At 34.4% G+C, this 23,138-nt stretch overlaps 1 protein-coding gene, 1 long non-coding RNA gene, 1 other non-coding gene and 1 pseudogene across 6 annotated transcripts in view; 2 read left to right on the plus strand and 2 right to left on the minus strand.

Annotated features, from left to right (window-relative positions):
* LOC144377551 (uncharacterized) overlaps nucleotides 1-23,138 on the plus strand; it is a 174,439-nt gene that overhangs the window by 76,070 nt on the left and 75,231 nt on the right. The window lies entirely within an intron of this gene.
* Baz1a (bromodomain adjacent to zinc finger domain 1A) overlaps nucleotides 1-23,138 on the plus strand; it is a 110,884-nt gene that overhangs the window by 29,133 nt on the left and 58,613 nt on the right. For all 4 annotated transcript variants that reach the window (XR_005729191.2, XM_005322676.3, XM_005322674.3 and 1 more), the window contains 2 exons: nucleotides 13,758-13,898; nucleotides 21,122-21,223. Coding sequence is in view for 3 of the 4 variants with exons in the window: in XM_005322676.3 (XP_005322733.1) it covers nucleotides 13,758-13,898; nucleotides 21,122-21,223 (243 nt within the window). In the remaining variant the exon portion in view is untranslated. The remainder of the gene's footprint in view (nucleotides 1-13,757; nucleotides 13,899-21,121; nucleotides 21,224-23,138) is intronic.
* LOC101976247 (DNA primase small subunit pseudogene) lies at nucleotides 1,584-4,576 on the minus strand (annotated as a pseudogene).
* On the minus strand, nucleotides 2,776-2,882 carry LOC120886931 (U6 spliceosomal RNA). The gene has a single exon (XR_005730117.1). It is a non-coding gene; the product is annotated as a U6 spliceosomal RNA (small nuclear RNA).

A 23,138-nucleotide genomic window follows, 5' to 3' on the forward strand; every position in this document is an offset into this window, starting at 1 on the left:
TATTCTCATAATTCTATGGTCGCTATAATGCTTTTATGCTTTGTGCTGACCTAGTTGAGCTGAGACTGTTTAGGTCTTACAGTCTCGGATAACTTACTCACAAATCTGGGGCCTTAGACTAAGGATGGCTAGAGTCTACTTTAATGTGACCTCTCATTTTTCAGGAGGCTAGCCCAAACTTGTACCTAGGGTGGTAGAAATGTTCCCTGGTCCATGTTCTTTAGTGTTCCATATGCTAAAGCAAGTCACATAAGTAAATCCAGGGTAAATGTGGGAAGGGATTAGAGAAGTATGATTCAATTCAACAGTTAGAGCAACCTGCCACAGTGGTTAATATTCATTAAAAGCCTGGTGTAGTACCTGGCATGTAAAGCACTCAGTAAATGTTTAGGTTCCTCCCATACTTAGAGTAAGTGAATATGCCTACTCTGGTGAATTATTTCTAGGCAGTCTCTAATTCTCTTATATCATAGTCATTGTTCTTGAGGGTTTCCTATATGTTGTTTTAAGATATAACAACACCAGTAGACTTTTTTCTCCCCAGTCCTGTGGATTGAACCCAAGGTCTCCCATGCTAGTAATATACATATATACATAGTATCCATTACTTCTCTCTCTTGGGGATTGCACCCAGGGGTGCTTAACCACTGAGTCATGTCCCCAGCCCTCTTTGGATTTTATTTAGAGACAGGCTCTCACTGAGTTGCTTAGGGCCTTGCTAAATTGCTGATGCTGGCTTTGAACTCTATCCTCCTGCCTCAGCCTCCCAAACTTCAGCCTCCCAAGCCTCTGGGATTACAGGCATATGTCTCCATGCCTGGCTACTTTCATCTGTTATTGATTTATTTCTCCTATGTGGAATGAATACTCTTGGTTGGAGTTAATATTTTCTTCATGTTTATTGTTAGCATTTTAAACAAATTTTTCCATTTTCAGATAATTATAGGTTCACATGCTGTTGTAAAATAATTTTCTACAATATTATCTTACAGATTTATAGTACAGTGTCACAACAAGGATATTGACATTGATGTTGAGATAATCATGAAACAGAACATTTCTATTACTATAAGACTCTTTTGATCTTTTATAGTGATACCCACTTCTCTCTTGTTCCTATAGCCTCTTGGTTTGGTTTTGTTTTGTTTTCCAATGCTAGGGATTGCCTTTTTAAAATCGTAAATCGTTAAACTTACAATTTATTCTTCAGATTTTCAGTTTTCTGGAACAGATGTGAGACTTGAAATTTGTATTGCCAGTGATAACTTTCACATTTGAAAATCTTACTCAGCTCTTATTTATTTATTTATTTATTTATTTTGGTTCTGCCATATTTATTTGTTTTTTATTTTTAATATTTATTTATTTTTTGGTTGTAGTTGGACACAATAACTTTTTTAAAATTTATTTTTATGTGGTGCTAAAGATCAAATCCAGGATCTCACACATGCTAGGTGAACACCCTACCACTGAGCCACAACTCCAGCCCTCTGCCATATTTATTACAAAACTCTTGAAGTATTTATTTGATCCTTGCTTAAAGGTAGATGATATCCACATTTATTTGAGGGGAGTTGTTATCTTCAGAAATCTTTTTGTATATCACTCTTCTTGAGAAGTTCTCCTTTTTGGGATTTTTCCAGGGTTTCAAGAAACTGTTCAGATATTTCACATAAGATGCTAGACTGGCCTTCTTATGATCTTTGGTTCAGTGTTTGATATCAGATTCAACTTCAGTCTCCTCTTTTTCATTAATGAAAATGACATCCAATTCATGGCAGATGGAGCTTATAGTTGGAATAGTAAGTGGATCAACTGATCCACTTTCTTAAATTGATACACGCAGAAATGTGATCTGTTTTAGGATGAACACTAAAAGAGCTCTTCAGTAAGTGATTGATTCTTTTACTAACTTTGATATCCAGCTTTGGAAAATAGTACTGGAGCAAAATCTCCCACTCCAGCCAGGGTTCACATTTTCATTTTTGATATTCTGGTTTGTACTGGCTACTCTCTTCAAATGCTTCCGTTGCTGAAGTGAACTGTGAGACTTTTGGAAGTCTTTTTTGAAGATCTTCATGGAACAAGGAATTAGGAACAAGGGCTAAAATCTTATCCCAACTTTCTGTATTTTCAAGAATATCATGAACAACCAAGGCATTTTCTTCAAAGTATTTTAAAATTATGTTTTTAGATTCACCCTTGGGTGAATTTTTTCACGTAGGTGAAATTTCTTTTTTTAATATCTTAACTGTACTTTACAAGAAGCAAATACTCAGGGTGTGGTGGGGAGGTTGTGGCTCAGTGGTAGAGCATTTGCCTAGCACATGTGAGGCTCTGGATTCAATTCTCAGCATCACATTAAGAAATAAAATATCGTGTCCATCTACAATTAAAAGTATTTAGGGCTGGGGTCGTAGCTCAGCGGCAAAGCACTTGCCTAGCATATATAAGGCACTGGGTTCGATCCTCAGCACCACATATAAAAAAAAAAGTGAACAAATAAAATAAAGGCATTCTGTCCATCTACAACTACAAAAAATTTTTTAAAAATTGAAAGTATTTTTAAAAAATCCTCAAATACTCAACTATTCTAGAATGTACTGCAGAGGATAGCTTTCCAACTCATTCAACCTATACCCAACAATGAACACTTCACCTTCCAGAACCTACTCAGAGTTGAGGCTTAAATCCAAAGTCCTCCATTAATGCTCAGTTGATGATGTGGATGGCTATTGTCATGAGGGTCCAGCACTTTGAACATATGTCTGCAGAAAAAATATGGAATGCTTCACGAATTTGCATGTCATCCTTGTTTAAGGGTCATGCTACTCTTCTCTGTATCATTCCAATTTTAGTATATGTGCTGCCGAAGCGAGCAACAGTTCTCTAGCTTTTAAAATGAATTTAACATAGAAAAAATCTGTGTAAAGCAATTAGTGTTTTTTTTTAAAGAGAGAGAGAGAGAGAGAATTTTTTAATATTTATTTTTTAGTTTTCGGCGGACACAACATCTTTGTTTGTATGTGGTGCTGAGGATCGAACCCCGGCTGCATGCATGCCAGGCAAGCGTGCTACCGCTTGAGCCACATCCCCAGCCCAGCAATTAGTGTTTATAAAAGACCTACCATACCTAATTGGAGATTACTTTTTCCTATCACCTGGAATTTGAATTGGATACATATAATAGAAAAACTTTTAATTTTTTAAAAATTTTATTTATTCTAATTAGTTGTATATGAGAGCAGAATGTACTTCATTTCAAAAACTTTTAATTATATAAGCATAATAGAATTTCTCTCTATATAAAGTAAGTCCAGAAGTCTGTAGTATAGGGCTAACATGACAAGACCAGAGTCAGCAAGAACTCAGACTTTTTCTTTTGTTTATTACCACCACATTGTGGTCCTTGTTTTCTTTCTTTAGGATAGTATAAGATAGAGGAAAGTCAAGAAATCTCTTCCTATCAGCTCTTTATATTAAGACCTGTTTGATTGTTTAGAAATAGTCTTTTGTTTTAGATACTTCTTTTTACACATTTATTTTTTATTAAGAATGAAATAGGGCTGGAGATGTGGCTCAAGCGGTAGCGCGCTCGCCTGGCGTGCGTGCGGCCAGGGTTCGATCCTCAGCACCACATACAAACGAAGATGTTGTGTCCACTGAATACTAATAAATATTGAAATTCTTATTTAAAAAAAAAAGTTTAAGAATGAAATAAACAGAACTTTCTGGAAGAGTGGAAGTTCATCTTCCAGAATTATATAATCCTTTCTAGAGACATTGATCATTAACATTTTTGTACATATAATTATGTTGTCTTATTCATTTAATACACTTAAAACATGCCCACATACATAGTTTAAAAGCAGAATTTACAATTATTCCACTTAAAAATAGTTTTAAATTTTTGGTGGGATCACTTAATAAGAAATCTACCCCCTTAAAAAATTTAAGTATACTATTGTATTGTAAAACTATAGGCAAAATGTGATATAGCAGATCTCTATTACTAATTCATCTTTGTACTTATTGAATAGCAACTCCCTGTTCTACTCTCTGCTTCATTGAATTTGAATACTTTAGCTATCTCATTTAAGTGAAGTCATGCAACATTGGTCTGTCAATGACAGGCTTATTTCATCTTACCTAATGTTGTCGAGGCTTATTCACATTGTCACATATAACAGTGTTCCCAGAATAACCCAATCCTTGTATGTGAGAACTATCCTCAAAGTGTCATGAGAAAGAGGAAATCAGATCCAGGATTGCACAGAATGCAATTTATTCGTTCATTTACTGATGGAAGTGTGGCCCGTGGGTGACAGCAAGACCAATGAGATCTCTGCAATTTGAGTTAAACAAAACTGACTATATCCTAGCTGTAGTACACTTGTTTTATCTTAATATCAAAGAGTTAGGCACAACCTTGGAGCTGAGGTCTGGTTGTAAAGCTCCACCTACCACACTAATGGTTTTGTCTGTTTATAATTTGCTAGGAAACTATGCAGGAAAAACTAGGTAAGATTACTCTAGGGTAAATGTGGTGGTTAAAATCCAAGATGGCTGTAATCATGTCTAGCTTAATCTATACAGACAGTATTTTCTTCGTATTTATAGCTGAATATTTCATTATACATAGGCACCACATTTATTTATTCATCCATTAATGAACACTTGGATTGCTTCCACCTTTTGGCTATTATGAATTATTATGAATAAGTGTTTTAGGTACTACTAAAAATATGGTAGCTTTTCATACTTAATGTTTTGTTATCTCTAATATTTATTCATGGATCCTGTATCCATACAGCAAGGTTATCATATCTTGCATGTTTTCATCAGACTGTTAGGCCAACATAAAACTGAGCTTACAAACACTTGATTAATTAATTTGAATATACTAGTTGGGATTTTAGAATTTTTGGTAAGTTCTAATTAATTGGTTGATGTTTCATCCATACTAATCAATATGAATTTTAAAGATAATTTTGAAGCCCAAGGAGTTTAAACAGAATGATGATAATATCCAGATGCTGAGAACTAATTAGAAATATGTGGGGTTTAATTCCATTTACTTTGCATTTAGAATTTTCTTGATGAATATTTTTATTTGTACTGTATATCTTTTAATAATGTGTTTTTGTCTTCATAAAGAATCTGATGATTCTTGTTACAATATTCAGACTCATAATGGGTCAAATATCTATTGGAGAAATAAATTCCTCATGGATTTAATTATATTAGTATTAATAAGTCTATAAAGAACCTTAGAACAATTCAAAGTGAAATATTCTTTGGGATACACTGATTAATTAATCTAAAAAGTGAAGAATTATAAACGAAGCAGTCTTTTCTTGACCTCTTCTTCCCAATGACAAGTAATCAACATAATTTATAGTCTTTTTGTGTGAGATAGGAGACTTCCTTGAGTGGTCTGGTTTCTTCCACTTAAAATAGGTATTACAAAACTTCTTTTTTTTTTTAGCTCAACTTCAAATTTACTTTGTTTCTGCATTTAAAGTTTAATTATCTAAGTGCAGTGTTTATTTAAATGTATTTTAAGTTGTAGATGTCACAATATATTTGTTTTATTTATTTTTTTTATGTAGTGCTGAGGATCAAACCCAGTGCCTCACAGGTGCTAGGCAAGTGTTCTACCACTGAGCTACAATCCCAGCCCAGTGCAGTGTTTTTTAATTAATGTTATTTCTATATTGCAAGAAAATAAAAGGTTAATGAGGCAGCACAGAGCAGGTAGGAGTGTCATAGGTTTAGCTATCCATTTTTTTTTAACTATTTATTTTTTAGTTTTCGGTGGACACAACATCTTTGTTTGTATGTGGTGCTGAGGATCAAACCTGGGCCACACGCATGCCAGGCGAGCGCGCTACCGCTTGAGCCGCATCTCCAGCTCTAGCTATCCATTTTTAAAGATCCAAATTTGGTAGGAAGTCGCTTATCTCAAGTAGATCTTCCCAGGCTTCTTCTGGTCTTTCTCCTTAACTTCTACCCCAAATGCCTTGTAAAAATTCTGCATGTGTCTCAGTTCTAGAATGTGTTATGATTTGCTTTTGTTTTAAAAAGAGATTTATTTATTTATTTATTTTAGTTGTACTTGAGCACAGTACCTTTATTTATTTATTTATTTCTGTGTGGTGCTGAGGATTGAACCCAATGCCTTGCATGTGGTAAGTGAGTGCTCTACTGCTAAGCCACAACCCCAGCCACAGAGTTTTTATGTTGAGATGTAAATTAGACAATGAGTATTGAAAACATCTTTTTAGTGGAAAGATGTATATACCATTCCAGAACATTCTTTAAAAGGCTGCTTCTATGTCTAATTGTCACTGTTACAGATTTATGGCTTAATTCATGTCAGTAAATTACAGACTTTTAAAAAGATAGAATACATAATTACCTAAAAGGTTTTGATCTGACTTCCTATAGTTTTTCCTCTTTAGAAATGCTGGTTTATTTCTACTAGCCAGTGGTGAAAGTCAGACTACAGGGGTTTTTTTTTCTTTTCAGTTGTAAATGGACACAATATCTTTAATCTATTTTTTTTTTTTTATGTGGTGCCATGGACCGAACCCAGTGCCTCATATGCATACTAGGCAAGTGCTCTACCACTGAGCCATAACCCCGGCCCCAGTCTATAGTTTTTTAGAAAACATTTCCATTTGCTACAATGTAGGTTTAGTAAGTGGTTTTCTCAAACTTTATTGTTAGAACAACAGCAACTAAAAGTTTCTTTCTTATTGTAGTAAACAAAAATTTTACCAATTAAATCATTGTTTTAAAAAAATTCTTTAAATTTTAATTTATTATATATGACAACAGAATGCATTACAATTCACATTATACAAATAGAGCACAATTCTTCATATCTCTGGTTGTACACAAAGTAGAGTCACGTCCTTCACATCAATTTAATCATTATTAAGTGTGCTGTGCAGTGACATTCAGTATTGTGTAACCATCACCAGTATTTCATCATCCCAAACAGAAACTCTGTACCCATTAAGCAATAACTCCTCATTCTCCCCTTCCCCCAACCCCCTTATGAGTTTGTCTATTCTAGATACTTCACATAAGTGAAATCATATAATTGTTCTTTTGTGGCACTATTATCTAATAAAAATCTACTAGCTTCCCAAAATTAATTAGCTCTAAATAATATTGTTTGTTTTTCTGGAATTTTATGATTCTGTTTATTTTGGCAGTAACAAAAATTCATCTTAGAAAAAGAAGGGAATTATCAGCTTTTTGAATTGATGAAAAGATTAAACAGCTAAGTCTGAAATGGACAAAATGCAGCTAAGACTAATGAAAAACAGGAATAAGGGAACCCTTTGAATCTCCCCTTTCTTCCCTCTTATAGGCTTTATCTTCTGCTATACTGTGGTCCTCTTATGGCAGGAAACATGGCTGTCACTAGTATCAGAATTTTATCTTATAGATTCCATGAGAGGGACTGATTTTCACTTTCTAGATTCTAAGTTTTAAAATCTTGGAAAAGATGTATTAACAAAAAGCTTCTTGCGCTCTATCACCTAATTCTATCCACCCTTTTAATTCTGCCCAGCACTACTAATAGCCATGTGGAAGAGGTAGGGTATGGTAAAACAAAGTTCCTAGAAGAATAGAGTTAGCAAATGGACAAGCAGTCTTGTGGATACCCATGATATATTAAAACTTATTTGTAGTATGAGATGACCAAATGAATGATGTAGTGAGCAAAGTCTCTAATCTTGGACTATTTTTTCTGGTATTGAGCACATTAGGTATTTATGTGATTAGGATATTCTTAGTTAATAAAACCTCCTCTAAGACTGCTAATTATAGAAGTGTCATAGATGTAATTCCAGAGGGCTCTCTCTTTTTAAAAATTTTACTTCTAACTATGTCTTGCTTTTGTCTCATTTTAAGAACATTTTCACCATCTGCAAAAGAAATCTGTGCCTATGAGCACATACTATGTATTGCCCTTTAAGTTCTCTTCCCCAAGTTCCTGGCATCCACTCATCTACTTTCTCTTTGGATGTATCTGTTCATGTAAATGAAATCCTACAATATATGGTCTTTTGTGTTTGGCCCTTTTCATTTAACATAAGATTTCAAGGTTCAGCAACAGAATGGAATAGACAATATGATTGATGTATGTACATTCCATGTATGTATTATATGTCAAAATACATTCTGCTGTCATGTATGACTAAAAAAAAAATAAATCGTATAGTTAAAAAAATAAAAAAACAGAATTCAAGGTTCATCCATTCTGTAGTATGTATTATTATTTCATTCCTTTTTTATTTTTGGCTAAGTAATATTTCATTGTATGGATATATACCACATTTTAATTATTTATCAATTGAAGAACATTTGTATTTCTACTTTTTGGTTATTAGGAATAATGCTGCTACATTCATATACAAATGTTTGTGTGGATATATGTTTTATATGTATTAGATGTATACTTAAGTGTGGAACTGCTAGGTCATATGGTAATTTTGTTTAACCATATGAGAAATTGCCATGCTTCTTCAAAACAAACTTATAATTGCGACTCTTAGAGATGAAATAGATTTTTTTTTTAAATGACTAAATTATTAGAAGTTAGGAGGGAGTCAGTTATATAGAGCTGAGATGAAAATACCCAGGGAAAGTATATAACTATTGAGAAATATGCAATACACTTTTGGTAGTAAGAAATAAGAACCAGTCAAAAGCTGGGTGTGGTGGTATACATGCCTGTAATCCCAGTGATTCAGGAGCCTGAAGCTAACCTCACAAGTTCAAGACTAACCTTAGCAACTTAGTGAGATACTGCCTCAAAATAAAATATTTTTAAAAGAGCTGGGGATGTGGCTCAGTGGTTACGCACCCCTGGGTTCAATTCCCAGTACTTAAAAAAGAAAAAGAACCTGGCAAAGAGGGAAAAGGTATGGAGGTAGATATGTAGGGAAGGTTTAGGACATTTTTAGAAAAAAAGGGAATAACAATGGTTTACGGAAATTAGAACTAAGACAACACTGTTAGCTTTGTTGACCAAAAGATCAGGGACTTTACCAATCAAAAAATAATAAAGGAGCAAAAGGAGGATCAGGAGGGGGGGAAGGGGGGGAGGGAGAGAGGGAGGGAGGGAGGGAGGGTGAGAATAGAAAGAGAGAGGAAAGAGGATATTGGGGGGACTGAAGTCAAATTCCTTGTGTATATGTTTTTGTCAAAATGAACCCTATGTATAATTGTAATGCTCTTTGATGGGACTGGTTCTTTTGTAAGATGACCAAAATTGTGAGGGTTTTCAGAGGGTAGGGAAATGGAGGGACCATATAAACTACATATTCAAACCACTTGCCAGTAAATGGAAGAAGAGGAAGATATTTAGTATATGAAAAGTTTTTGTTGTTGTTGTTGTTTTGGTTTTGGTGGTACTGGGCATTGAACTCGGGCACTCTACGACTCAGGGTCTCACTAAGTTGCTGAGGCTGGCCTCAAACTTGTAATCCTCCTGTCTCAGCCTTCAGAGTCACTGGGCTTACAGGTATGCCCCACCACAACTGGCCAAAAGAATTTTAAGACTTGTGAAGACATGTGAGGAAGCTCTGGGAAAGGAGACACAGCACTAAAGAACATATTATATATTGATAGGAAGAAGCTATAAATTTATTTTTTTTAGCCAAGGAAATGGTCTTTAATAGAAGCAAAATATATACAGAACAGGTACAGATGTAGGTTTTCTTTGATTGGCTTTCTCCTTACTGTTTTGACAATCAGTGTATTTCTACACAAGGGTATGTTTATTCAGATTCTCCTCTTTGTTCTTGCAGTCATCTTTGGCTTCAGCAATGTCAGGTTCCAATGAGTATTAGAGAATTGGAATCTCTAGAAAGCTGGAGAATGAATATAAGTTTTCCAGGGTATTGAATACTATGTGGCTAGCAGAGTAAGGCTAAACATACACAGGAGATGAAACAAGAAGAGTGGTATAGGATGAAGAAGAGCCCTTTGACATAGTAATATGGAGAGTTATGAAAAATATGGACATTTTGGTATTGAAAAGAAGAAAAGTCAAAGATCCTAAGTCAAGATCTTTTCTCTGTTTTTTTAACATTAAAGAGCTGGGGGCAGGACAGGGACTTGAGAAAGAAGAAAGTTTCAGAAATCTCTTTGAGAACCAACAAAAATGATACCATAATAATAAGATCCTAACCTTGAATTCACAATGGACTTGTGGTTTCGAGGCAGGAAATAAAGAAGTTGGAATAAGAGGGAGTGTGGAGAAAGCAGGTGCCTTTTTTTCTTGCACTGAAAATTGGCACAGTAGAAATGGGATTCAGGAATATTTTAGATGTAGTGAATGAGTCTGAAGTTGCAGTCCATAACATCTAGATGGAATGTACAGAGTAAAAGAAGCCAGAATAGGTTTTGCAGTACAGTTCAGTGGTAGAACTTGTTCTTAGAATATATGAGGCCCTGGGTCAAATCCCCAGAAATCCCCAGCACCAAAAGCAACAAAAAAAAAAAAAAAAAAAAAGAAGAAGCAGCAGCAGCAGCAGCAGCAGCCAGAATAGGGACCATAGAGTTAGTGAACAGGAAACCTTCCAGAAATCAAAAAACATTTCAAGGGGCTGGGGTTGTGGCTCAGTGGTAGAGTACTTGCCTAGCACGTAAAAATAAAAAAATAAATAAACAAATAAAATAAAGGTATTGTGTCCAACTACAACTAAAATATATTTTAAAAAACATTTCAAGATTTTTGGTAAGTATAATAAGGAAATGGTCAGGAAAATTTTGAAAATAAAATGTTAAATACTGCGTTGGGGCTGTAGCTCAGTGGTAGAGCGCTTGCCTCGCACGCGTGAGGCCCTGGGTTCCATCCTCAGCACCACATAAATGAAGGAAGGAAGGAGGGAGGGAGGGAGAGAGGGAAAGAAAGAAGAAAGGAAGAAAGGAGGGAAGGAAGGAGATATTGTGTCCATCTATAACTAATTATATATATAGAGATGCTTTGAAAAATGATAAGGCCAATCTGTATAATGAGAGATTGTGCCAACATTTTATTTTCTAAACAGTTAGCTTTAATTAAGAATATAATTTTTAGGGGCAGGGGTTGTGGCTCAGGGTGAAGTGCTCACCTAGTACGTGCAAGGCCCTGGGTTTGATCCTCAGCACCACATAGAAATAGATAAATGAAGGTATTGTGTCCAACTACAACTAAAAACTAAAAAATTTTTTAAAAGGAATATAATTTCTAGCCTTGCATGCACAAATCCCTGGGTTCAATCCCCAGCACCCCCCCCCCCCCGCACACACACACACAAAAAAATATATATAAAATTTCTAGCCAGGCACAAGGGCAAACAACTGTAATCCCAGCAGCTTGGGAGGCTGAGGCAGGAGGATGGCAAGTTCAAAGACAGCCTCAACAATAGCAAAGTGCTAAGCAACTCAATGAGACCTTGTGTCTAAATAAAATACAAAATAGGGCTGGGGATGTGGCTCAGGATTGAGTGCCACTGGGTTCAATCCCCAGTGTCCAAAATAATAATAATAATTTCTAAGAGAGACAGACATAATAGTTGAAAACTTAAAATACCCAACTCTCAATAGTGGGTAGAATAATCAGAAGATAAGGAAATAGAGGACTTGAGCAATATAATAAACCAACTAAACCTAATAGATATAAATCAGAACACTGAAACCAACAATAATGTACATTCTTCTTAAGTGCACATGAGATCTTCTCTAGGGGAGACAATATACTGGGCCACCAATTTGGTCTCATTGAGTTCCTTCCTACCCCTTTGATACTGGGCACTTTACCACTACTCTATGTTCCCAACCTTTTTGGTTTTGTTTTGTTTTGTTTTGTTTTGTTTTGTATGAGACACCATCTCAGTAAGTTTGTTTAGAGCTTTGCTAAATTATCTCAGCCTCCCAAGCTGCTGGGATTACAGGAGTGTGCCACCGCACCTAGCCCTCATTAGATTCTAAAAGATAGATACTTTCATTAATAAAGATTCTTGAGAGAGAAAGAAAGAGAGAAGCAATAGTAAATATATGGGAGAGGAGAGACATGTGAAGAAAATTTATTAGAATTGGCTTACGTAATTAAGGAAACCAAGAAGTCCCACAACAGGCCATCTTCATGGCTGGAGAACCAGAGAGGCCAGTAGCATGGCTCAGTCCAAGTCTGAAAAGGCCTTAGGACCAGGGACTGGATGGTCAACTCTCAGTCCAGGAGTAAAATCCTGAAATTTAGAATCAGTGGTTGCTGATTAAGGACTGATTCGTCTTCATTTAGTCCATAGACTCACCCCAAAATAATGTTTTACCAGCTATCTAGGTTTCCTCTGATCCAGTGAAGTTGATGCCTAAGATTAATGGTCACATTATCATACAAAGTATTTTCCCTGACCACAACAAGAGAACTGGAAAATTCACAAATTTGTGGAAATTTAAATAGCCCACTCTTTTCTTTTTAATTTTTTTTTCAGTTGTTGATAGTCTTTATTTTGTTTATTTATTTGTGGTCCTGAGAATTGAAACCAGTGCCTCACACATGCTAGGCAAGTGCTGTATACCACTGAACTACAATCCCAGCCCCAAATAACACACTCGTAAATAACCATTGGATTTAAAATAAATCACAAAGGAATTATAAAAATAACAGTATACCCAAACTTAACCAGACACAGCAAAAGAAGAACTAAAGGGAGATTTTATGGTTATAAATGGGTGTGTTAAAAAATAAGAAAGATCTTGGGACTAGAGTTGTGGCTCAGTGGTAGAGCTCTCACCTGGCATGTGTGAGGTACTTGGTTCAATCTTTAGCACCACATAAAAATAAATAAATAAAATAAAGGTATTGTATCCATCTAACTGTAAAAAAAATAATAAGAAGAAAGATCTCAAATCAATAGCCTAACTTGATAAATTAAACTAAAGCTGGGCATAGTGACACATATCTATAATCCCACTAACTCAGGAAGCTAAATAAGGAGATCACAAGTTCAAAGTCAGCCCCAGAAACTTAGTGAGGTCCTAAGCAACTTAGGGAGACCCTGTCTCAAATAAAAATTTTTAAAAAGGGATCGGGATGTAGCTCAGTTGTTAAGTGCCCCTAGGTTCAACCCCTGGTTTCTCTTTCCCACCAAAGAAAAAAGAAACTAAAACAAACTAAAATTCAGATCTAGCAGGAGGAAGGAAATATAAAGAATATAATTGCTAAAGATTTTCATAAGTTGAACTATAGTTTTGTATTGTTTGAATTGTATCTAATCTTTGCTTAAATTGGATATTACAGATTTTCTTCTTAATTAAATTGTTTATTTAGTCAGCTATACTCTTTCTATAAAACTGATCCTTTTGTTGATAAGAAGCATGATTAGGGCTGGGGATATGGCTCAAGCGGTAGCACGCTCGCCTGGCATGCGTGCGGCCCGGGTTCGATCCTTAGCACCACATACAAACAAAGATGTTGTATCCTCTGAAAACTAAAAAAATAAATAAATATTTAAACTCTCACTCTCTTTCTCTAAAAAAAAACAAGCATGAGTATTGGATTTTTAAGCTGATATAAGGAATGTGCCTCCCTCAAACCTTGTTATGATGTAGGCAGTTATTCTTGTTACAGTGCAATGATCTATCTGTGGATAAATAAGTAAATAAAAACTTCATTTGTTCAAAACAGATTATTGTGAAATGTTTGGTTGTAAAGTATCAAGTGATTTGTATTCATTTTGTTTCAGGTTACAGTGTAGGATTTTGGAAGTCCTCCCTCCACACCATAATGGTTATGCTAATGGACATGTTAGCAGTATAGATGGAGAAACTATTATCATCAGTGACAGTGATGATTCAGAAACACAAAGCGGTGCTTTCCAAAATGGGTAAGTGATTTTTAAATTATTTATCAGACTGAATAATGACATTCCTTTGAAACAGTTGTTCCTTTATCCTTTACTTTCCTTTTTAATCATACTATGGTATACTACCTATCTAAACAATCTGTTTGGACAAAAGATGTTAGGTTAATTTTGAAAAAGGTAAATTAACCTTTTTCAAAATTAACCTATCTAGTTAATGCTAATAAACTGCTTAAGAGCAATTTTAGTAAATCTCATTAAATTGTATTTATATATTTCCCTTTTTGTTTACTTGGAAGAATTCATTCTATAATTATTAAGACTTAATTTATGGAGAATAAAGCGAGAACTTCTGTAACCACCTATAACTGAGTCAAATAATGGTCTGTGTCAGCTGAGTACTGTTGGCAAAAATCACACAAACATGTAGATATGATGTAATTTGCGGGGAGGAGGGTCTGTGCTGGGGATCACACCTACTAGATTTATCATGTTAGGCAAGTGCTCTGCTACTGAGCTATACCTCCAGCCCTGATATGTTGTAATTTAAAATCTTAAGTCAGTCATTTTATGTATTTTAGTTCAACAGTTTCTTCTGTCCTCTATTTCAGCTATTCTAAGTCTTAATTCCTCCATTCTGTTCCCTTTCAAACATCTCAAACTTTAATGCTTTCTCCTGTCTATGTCTTTTCTTCCCTATTTTTATTGGTTAGTGCCATAATATTCAAATAAAAAACTTGAGGCCACATTTCACTACTTTGCTTTTTAAATAACAGTGCCTGCCAAATTCACTCTTAGAATCTTGTAGTTCAAGTTTTGGTTTTGTCTGGTGTGAACTATTGTAGGTAGCTATAACTAGCATCTCATAATTGATTATAACCAGGCACTGTGCTAAGTGCTTTGTATGCATTTTTGTTAGACTTGGAAGAATATTGTTATTTAACAAGGAAGAACCTGAGACTTAGAAAGGTTAATCATGGTATTACTGAAAGAATAGACAATGATAAAGAATAGAGAGCCCAGAAATAGACTCATGTAAATAATATAGTTAACTGATCCTTGACAAAGGAGCAAAGGCAGTATAATGGAGTAGAGATAGTCTTTTCAATAAATGGTGCTGGAGAAACTGGACATCCTCTTACAAAAGATTAAATCTATCTAGGTAAAGAGCCTATACTGTTCACAAAAATTAAATCAAATGGATTATAGACCTAAATGTAAAACACAAGACTATAAAACCCCTAGGAGATAACATATAGGAGAAAACCTAAGTGACCTTGGTTGTGGTGATGACTCTAGATACAACACAAAAGGCATGACCCATGAAAGAAATAATTGATCAGCTAGACTTCATTTAAGTTAAATTTCTGATCTGCAAAAGTCATTAAAAGAATGAGAGAACAAGCCACAGAGTGGAACAAAGAACTTGCCAAAGACCATCTGTTAAAATAGTTATCCAGCCAGTCATGATGGCACATTTCTGTAATCCCAGCCACTCCAAAGACTCAGACAGAGATCGAAAGTTGGAGGCCAGCCTCAGCAACTCAGCAAGACCCTGTCTCACAATAAAAATGAAAAATTGCTTGGTTGTATTTGTTGGTAGAGTGCCCCTGGGTTTAATCCCCAGTCCTGGTGGGTGGTGGGGGTGACCCAAACTTTAAAATGGATTCTTAAAACTCAGAAAATGAACAACTTAATTAAAATACTGGCAAAAGACCTGAACAAATACTTCACCAAATAAGTTATATAGATAGCAAGTAAGCATGTGAAAAGATGTTCAATATCAATTGTCATTAGGGAATTGGAAATTAAAATAACAGTAAGATACTACAACACACCCATTAGAATGGCAAAAATCCAGAACACTGACAAAACCAAATGCTAGTGAGAATGTGGAGCAATAGGAGCTCCAGTTAGTGGCTGGTAGAAATGCAAAATAGTAAAGCCACTTTGGAAGACAGTGAGCAGTTTCTTTTTTTTTTTTTTTTTTTTGTAAATTTTTTTTTTTTTAGAGAGAGAGAGAATTTTTTAATATTTATTTTTTTTAGTTTTCGGCGGACACAACATCTTTGTTTGTATGTGGTGCTGAGGATCGAACCCAGGCCGCACGTATGGCAGGCGAGCGCGCTACCGCTTGAGCCACATCCCCAGCCCAGTGAGCAGTTTCTTTAAAAAAAAAAAAAAGTAAACATACTCTTGTATGATCCAGCAATTACACTCCTTGATATTTACCCAGATATGTTGAAAACTTTCATCCATACAAAAACCTGGATATTTATAACTTTATTTGTAAATAAACTTTATAGCTTTATTTGTAATTCCAAAACATGGAAGCAACTAAAATGTCACTTAGTAGGTGAGTGGATAAATAAACAATGGTACATATAAACATTGGAATGTCATCTCGCACTAAAAAGAAATGAACTAGCAAACCATGAAAAGACATGGAGGAAATATAATTGCATTTTAAGTAAAAGAAGCCAATCTGTTATAGACTGTATGACTCTAAACTATATGACGTTCTGGATAAGGCAAAATTATGGAGACAGTAAAAGGATAAGTGTTGTTGCCAGGAGTTTCAGGGAAGGAGGATGAATTGGTAGAGCACAAAAGAGTTCTAGGGCATTGCAGCTGTTCTATATGTTACTACAGTTGTGGATACATGTTTTTATACATTGGTCTACAACACCAAGAGTGAACCCTAATATAAAGTATGGACTTTGGGTGATGATAATGTGTCAGTGTAAGCTCACTTTTTGCAACAGTGTTCTTTGATTCAGGATATTGATGGCAGGGGAGGTTGTGGATGTGCAGAGACAGGGAATATATGGGAATGCTATATTTTCTGCTCAATTTTTATGTGAACCTAAAACTATGAAAAATAAAGTATATTAATTTAAAAAAATACATGTACATAATATATTGCCATTTTTCAAGTGTACAATTTGGTAACATTAATTACCTTTATAGTGTTACACAGCTACCATCACAATCTATTTCAAAGACTCTTTTATCATTGCAAATAGAAATTCTGTATCTATTAGGCTTTAACATCCCATTTATTCTTCTTTCCAGCGTAGTAATTGCTAATCAACTTTTTTATCTTTCTGTTATTTAATGTATGTAGAATTATGTAGTATTTGTTCTTTTGTCTGGCTCATTTCACTTAGCATGTTTTCAGGGTTCATCTGTGTTGTAGTGTGAATCAGAACTTAATTTCTTCATTATTGCTGAATATTTTATTGTGTGTCTATACTATATTTTGTTTATCCACTCATTTGTTGATGGATACTTGGGTTGTTTTCATCTTTGACTATTATGAATAATACTGTAATAAATACTGTTGTACAAGTAATCGAGTCTGTTTTTAAATGCTTTTGAGTACATTCCTTTGAGTAGAATTGCTGTGTTAGGTGGTAATTCGACACTTTTTGAGGAAATGCCAAAATGTTTTTCCCAGTAGCTATGTCATTTTACATTCTCCCTGGCAATATAGCAGTTTCCAATTTTGTTATCATTGTTGTTTTCTGGTTGTTGCTTTTTGTGGAGCTGGGGATTGAACCCAGGGTCTCACACATCTAGGCAGGTATTCTACCACTGAGCTACATCCCCAGCCCTGTTATTTTTAATTATAGCCATCCGTATGTATGTAAAGTGATATTCTGTGGTTTTATTTGGATTTACCTAATGACTAATAATGTGTTTATTAGGTATTAGTATACTTTCTTTGAAGAAATGTCTATTCTAATGCTTTATCCAATTTTTTGTTATTTCTTTTCCAATATAGGAGATAGAATCAAGATCTTGTACATACTACATGCTCATTTTAAAATTGGATTAGTTGTCTTTTTGTTGTTGAATCATAGTATTTTTTCAATATATTTTGACCAGAGTTTTTAAAATTATTTATTCTAATTAGGTATGTTTGACAGCAGAATGCATTTTGATTCATTGTACCCAATAGCAGCGCAACTTTTCATTTCTCTGATTGTGCACAATTTGATCAGAGTTTTATAAAAAGATTATGATGCATTTGGGGGGAACATTGTTTTTTTTTTGCAAATACCAAATGCCATGTTTGTAAAATCAGGGAATTAAAAATTTGCCTGTCTTCTATACAATTTCATTCTTCCAGAACATATTATTAGCTTACTTATTAGTCTGGGCATTGATAACCATATATTATTGAAATAAAAAGTATAAAAGCAATAACCAATTTTTGTTGGTGGGCAGTGTTCAAAGTTTTGGGGAGCAGGTCAATTAGTAATTTTGAGGATCAGCTTAAATATAGTCTTATTTACTTGTTGGTGTTGGGAATTGAACCCAGAGTCTCTTGTAAGCTAAACATATTCTCTACCATTGAGCTATATCCTTAGCCCAAACTTAAACTAAGCTTGTGAAAGAGGCTATTGCAGCTTATCACAAAGCATACTTCATGTATTCTTAACAGCTCTTGGGACATTTTAGCACCTTGTGGTTCTTAAAGAACCTAACACATGGAGCTGGGGTTGTGGCTCAGTGGTAGAGTGCTGGCCTGGCATGTATGAGGCACTGGGTTCGATCCTCAGCATCACATAAAAATAAAGATATTGTGTTCACCCAAAAAAAAAAATCTGGCTTTTAGCCAGAATTGTGTTCTTCAGTAAAAATATGAGGTAATTTTCTTCCTTAGCTGTTGGTAGAACTAAATAGGGCAGAAATGTACATATTCCTATGAAATAAGACTAATTGTACTACAGGGATACTTTGTGTAGATTATATAATTAATAACACCTTAAGTATAGAATTATTCATTTATTTCATGCAGGCAATTATTTTTCTTTTTTTGTTGTTTATTCTCTTTGGGGGTGCTAGAAATGAAATACAGGGCCTTGTGTGTGCTGGTAAGTGCTCTTCCACTGGATTATATCCCTAGCCAAAACATAACTCTTTGGAAGCAGTTTTTTAGGTGTCATCATGTAAGCAAAATTTATTTTTAGAGTTGAGTTCTTGGGTATAATTTATAGTACTAGATAAAGTTGGGCGTGTCTTTTAGAGATGATATTTTTCATCATATAAAATTGAGGTGCTAGTTATATAGCTCGGTGGTAGAATGCTTGCCAAATCCAAGGTCCTGGGTTCTATCCCCAGAACTGCAAATAAATAAATAAATAAAATTGAAGTGAAGAATTGGGGAATGTAGCTCAGTGGTAGAGCATGTGTGAGGCCCTACGTCCAATACCCAGCACCCGTCCTCACAAATTAAGAAGTTTAGAATTTTGTCTCCTGGTGCTCCTCTCTGAAATATTACTTACATGTATCTTATATATGGTGTAGGATCCTCTTGAGCAATATGTGTCTAATCTGAAAATAGTATATTCACTAAATTTCTTTCATGTAATGTAATCTGGCTCTCATGATAACTTGACTGTTAGTAAGATAATGGAATTTGAGTATCGTTTTTAAAGTAGTAGATATGTGTAATGTTTCAAAATACACCTACTGTCATGTATATCTAAACAGAATAACAATAAAAAAGAACAGAACTGGACATAAATGCATTAAAGCTAGAAGTTGTCAAGATTTTCAAGTTATTAGTCCTATGCCCAATCCTATTTCTCCTGAAAACACTGATATCATAAAATAGTCACTGTGTTATTTTAATCTGAAAACACCTTAGAGAGTTAATAAAAATTAACTAACTTTTTATATTTTAGCAAGTATGTTACATTTAGAATCATTCTTGGTTATAAACAGAAATTGTTTTGCTTGATGTATGTAAATTTCTATTATAATACATATATTATTAAAGTGGACTTCATTCTTTTGGAATTGGAAGCTCCATTCATGAAAATTTAATGTGTGAAAAGTAAGGTTAGTATTTTAAATTAAAATATATGTATTGCCCTAAGTAACCATCTGTGCTGAAAACCTAATCATTCAATGGATCGTCATTGAAGAACATTTATAGTGAACATAACTTGATAATCATTTGTTGTTGTTGTCATTGTGTGATTGATTGTTTTTGTTTGGTACTGGGGATTGAACCTACGGACACTCTACCACTGAGCTACATCCCCAGCCCTTTTTATTTTGAGACAGAACTTCACTAAGTTGCTGAGGTTAGCCTCAAACTTTCCATCCTCCTGCCTCAGCCTCACAAGTCACTGGGATTGTAGGTGCATGCCACTGTGCCCAGCTTGGTAATGATCTTAAAAAAAGAAATCTTTATGTTGAAAGTATAGTTTTGGGGCTGGGGTTGAAGCTCAGTGGTAGAATGTTTGCCTAACATGTGTGAGGCACTGGGTTTGATTCTCAGCACCACATAAAATAAATAAGTAAGTAAATAACAAGTTATGTTTAAAAAAGAAAGTATAGTTTGGGTTTTTTGGGTCATTTTTGTTCTGCTGATAGTAAAATTTATTACTTTTTTCTTTATTGTCATCCATAGGATAGCAACAAAAACAATTTCCATTTTGGTAGAACTAAATTTTTTTATATATATAAAACTATAATTTTATATATATATAACTATTACATATATTTAAAACTATCTATATAACTATTACATGTATTTTAAGTTATGTATTTATATATATTTTATATACATATAAATAAAACAATTGAATAAGTGGATGAATATACTCTCAAAGGAAAGAAGTTGGTGGAGGTAGGAATTAAACATGCAGCCTCTTCACCAGTTCTTTTTTTTTTTTTTTTTTTTTTTAATATATTTTTTAGGGGCTGGGGATGTGGCTTAAGTGGTAGCGCGCTCACCTGGCATGCGTGCGGCTCAGGTTCGATCCTCAGCACCACATACAAACAAAGATGTTGTGTCCACCAAAAACTAACTAACTAACTAAATAAATAAATAATATATATTTTTTAGTTGTAGTTGGACAAAATACCTTCATTTTTATTTATTTATTTTTATGTGGTGTTAAGGATCAAACCCAACGCCTCACACATGCTAAGTATGTGCTCTACCATTGAGCCACAACCCAGCCCCTCTTCACCAATTCTTAAGGTAAACTACATTGTATCCGATTTTGCTCTTGGGTTATATACCTATGAAGAAGAATTTTTTTTAAGTGATCTGACCCAAAATGAGTGTTTGTTCAACTCTAGTTACTTTTGTCACTTAAGGGAAAATTTATCAAACGAGTAATTAAAATACCAACATTAAATTGTGCTTTGTACTATTTTGGCTAAGAGAATGGCAGGGAAGGTTTATCACCAGTAACTTATTTTGTTTTTTATCTTTTTAGGAAGAAAAAAGATGCATTTGATCCCTTATTATTCAAGTACAAGGTGCAACCCACTAAAAAGGAATTGTATGAGTCTGCTATTGTTAAAGCAACACAGATCAGGTAAAACTCCTTGCTTCTCTATAGTAAAGTACAATAATTGTGTAGATAGATTCAGAAGGTTTGATTTAGAACAAACGGATAGTGTTGTAGATGGTTAATTCTTCTTTTAAAGTAAATTTATATTTATATGTTCTTAAATTGATAAAATGAATCCTAATGGACTCCTTAAACCCTATGTTTAGGTTATTAACTAACCACAAATAGATTTCAGGGGTTGGAGTTGTAGCTCAGTGGTAGAGCACTTGCCTTTCATATGTGAGGAACTGGGTTCAATCCTTAGCACCATATAAAAATAAATAAATAAAGATATTATGTCCATCTACAACTAAACTATTTTTAAAAATAGTCTTCAAACTAAAGAGTTAAGAAGATTTTTATTTATAAGGTATTTCTCATGAGAAAGGGGTTTTCAAAGATGAGAAATTTAATAGTACTTACAAATATGACATTTGTAGTATAAAAGAACCACCTTAACCAAGTGAGGTGGTGCACATCTGTAATCCCAGCTACTCCAGAGGCTGAAGCAGGGGCACCACAGGTTCAAGGCCATCCTGGGCAATTTAGCAAGATCCTGTATCAAAATAGAGTTTAAAGGGGGAACAGGACTGGGGATGTATTCAGTGATAGAGCACTAAGTTCAATCCCTACTACCTCCCCCACACCCTGCTTTGACCCCAAAAAAGAATTGACTCTAGGTTGCAAAGATATATTTTAGGAAAATTCCTATTGTTGTCTGTTTGTTAGGCTCTTAATCATCTGAAAGTATGTTGGCATCAACTAGCTATGAACCTGCCACATAGGAGTCAGCCTTGCATATCATTCGATATAAAATAATGTTTACATCATACATACATGTATCCAAAGAAAAGTGATATCTTAAGAGAATTTTCTGTAGCTATATTGAGGTATGGTGGTTTTTCAGTCCGTTGATGTTGGGAACCCCATCATTAAGATCTCCAGAGCGAACAATCAATAAAAAAAAAATGGAAAAAAAAAAAAAGATCTCCAGAGCATCCTACATTTTAGTTTAAATTGAAAAATAATATTTCCAATTTAATATTAATGGATTAGTAGTAGTAGTAGTAGTAGTAGTAGCAGAGATTGCTTAACCACTGAGCCACCTCCCCAGCCCTTTTTTATTTTTTGATATAGGGTCTCACTAAATTGCTTAGGGCCTCACTAAATTGCTGAGGCTGGCTTTGAACTTGTGATCTTACTATGAATTGCTGGGATTACAGCCATGTACCACTGTGTGCCTGGCAGGATTATTAAAACTTTTAGTTTATGGACTATTGAGTAGCATAGTTGAGACTGCAAATGTTTTCCTGTTTACACTTGAGTTTTGTCTTTTTTTTTTCTTTTGCCTTTAGTTGAAGATATGTTATTTATATAGTATAAATTCTCTAATTTTTTTTATTTTTCTAGTTTCTTTTTTACTTACACTTTATAATTATTTGGCTAGATCTTGGTTAGTCTTTTAAACTCATTTCCTTCTTAATTTTTAAACCAAAGAACTATAAAGTGAGAAGGTTATACTTGACAATAGAAGGCTTAAATGACTTACAACACTTTGTTAGCATCAAAAGATAAATATTACTGTCTCTTTTAATGAAGAAATAGTAATATTTCTCTAATAAAGAAGACTTGATATTAGAGTATTCCAGATAATACAACTTTGCATGACGTGAACTCTCCAATAAAAATTTTACTTATTTAATAAAACCATGTGTAGTTAGTAGCTACCATATAAAACAATGTTGTCTTTTGGAGGACTGGTTATTTATTTATTCAGTAGTCAATAAGAGGTACCTTCTTTTCTGCCAACTATTCTGTGGTTCTGGAAAACAGCAATGAACCAAAGAGTCCTTGCCTAAAACTTAAAGTATAGGAAGAGAATATAAATTTTTGGGAGGCC

The sequence above is a fragment of the Ictidomys tridecemlineatus genome, chromosome 5, assembly GCF_052094955.1.
Source record: "Ictidomys tridecemlineatus isolate mIctTri1 chromosome 5, mIctTri1.hap1, whole genome shotgun sequence".
NCBI lineage: Eukaryota > Metazoa > Chordata > Mammalia > Rodentia > Sciuridae > Ictidomys > Ictidomys tridecemlineatus.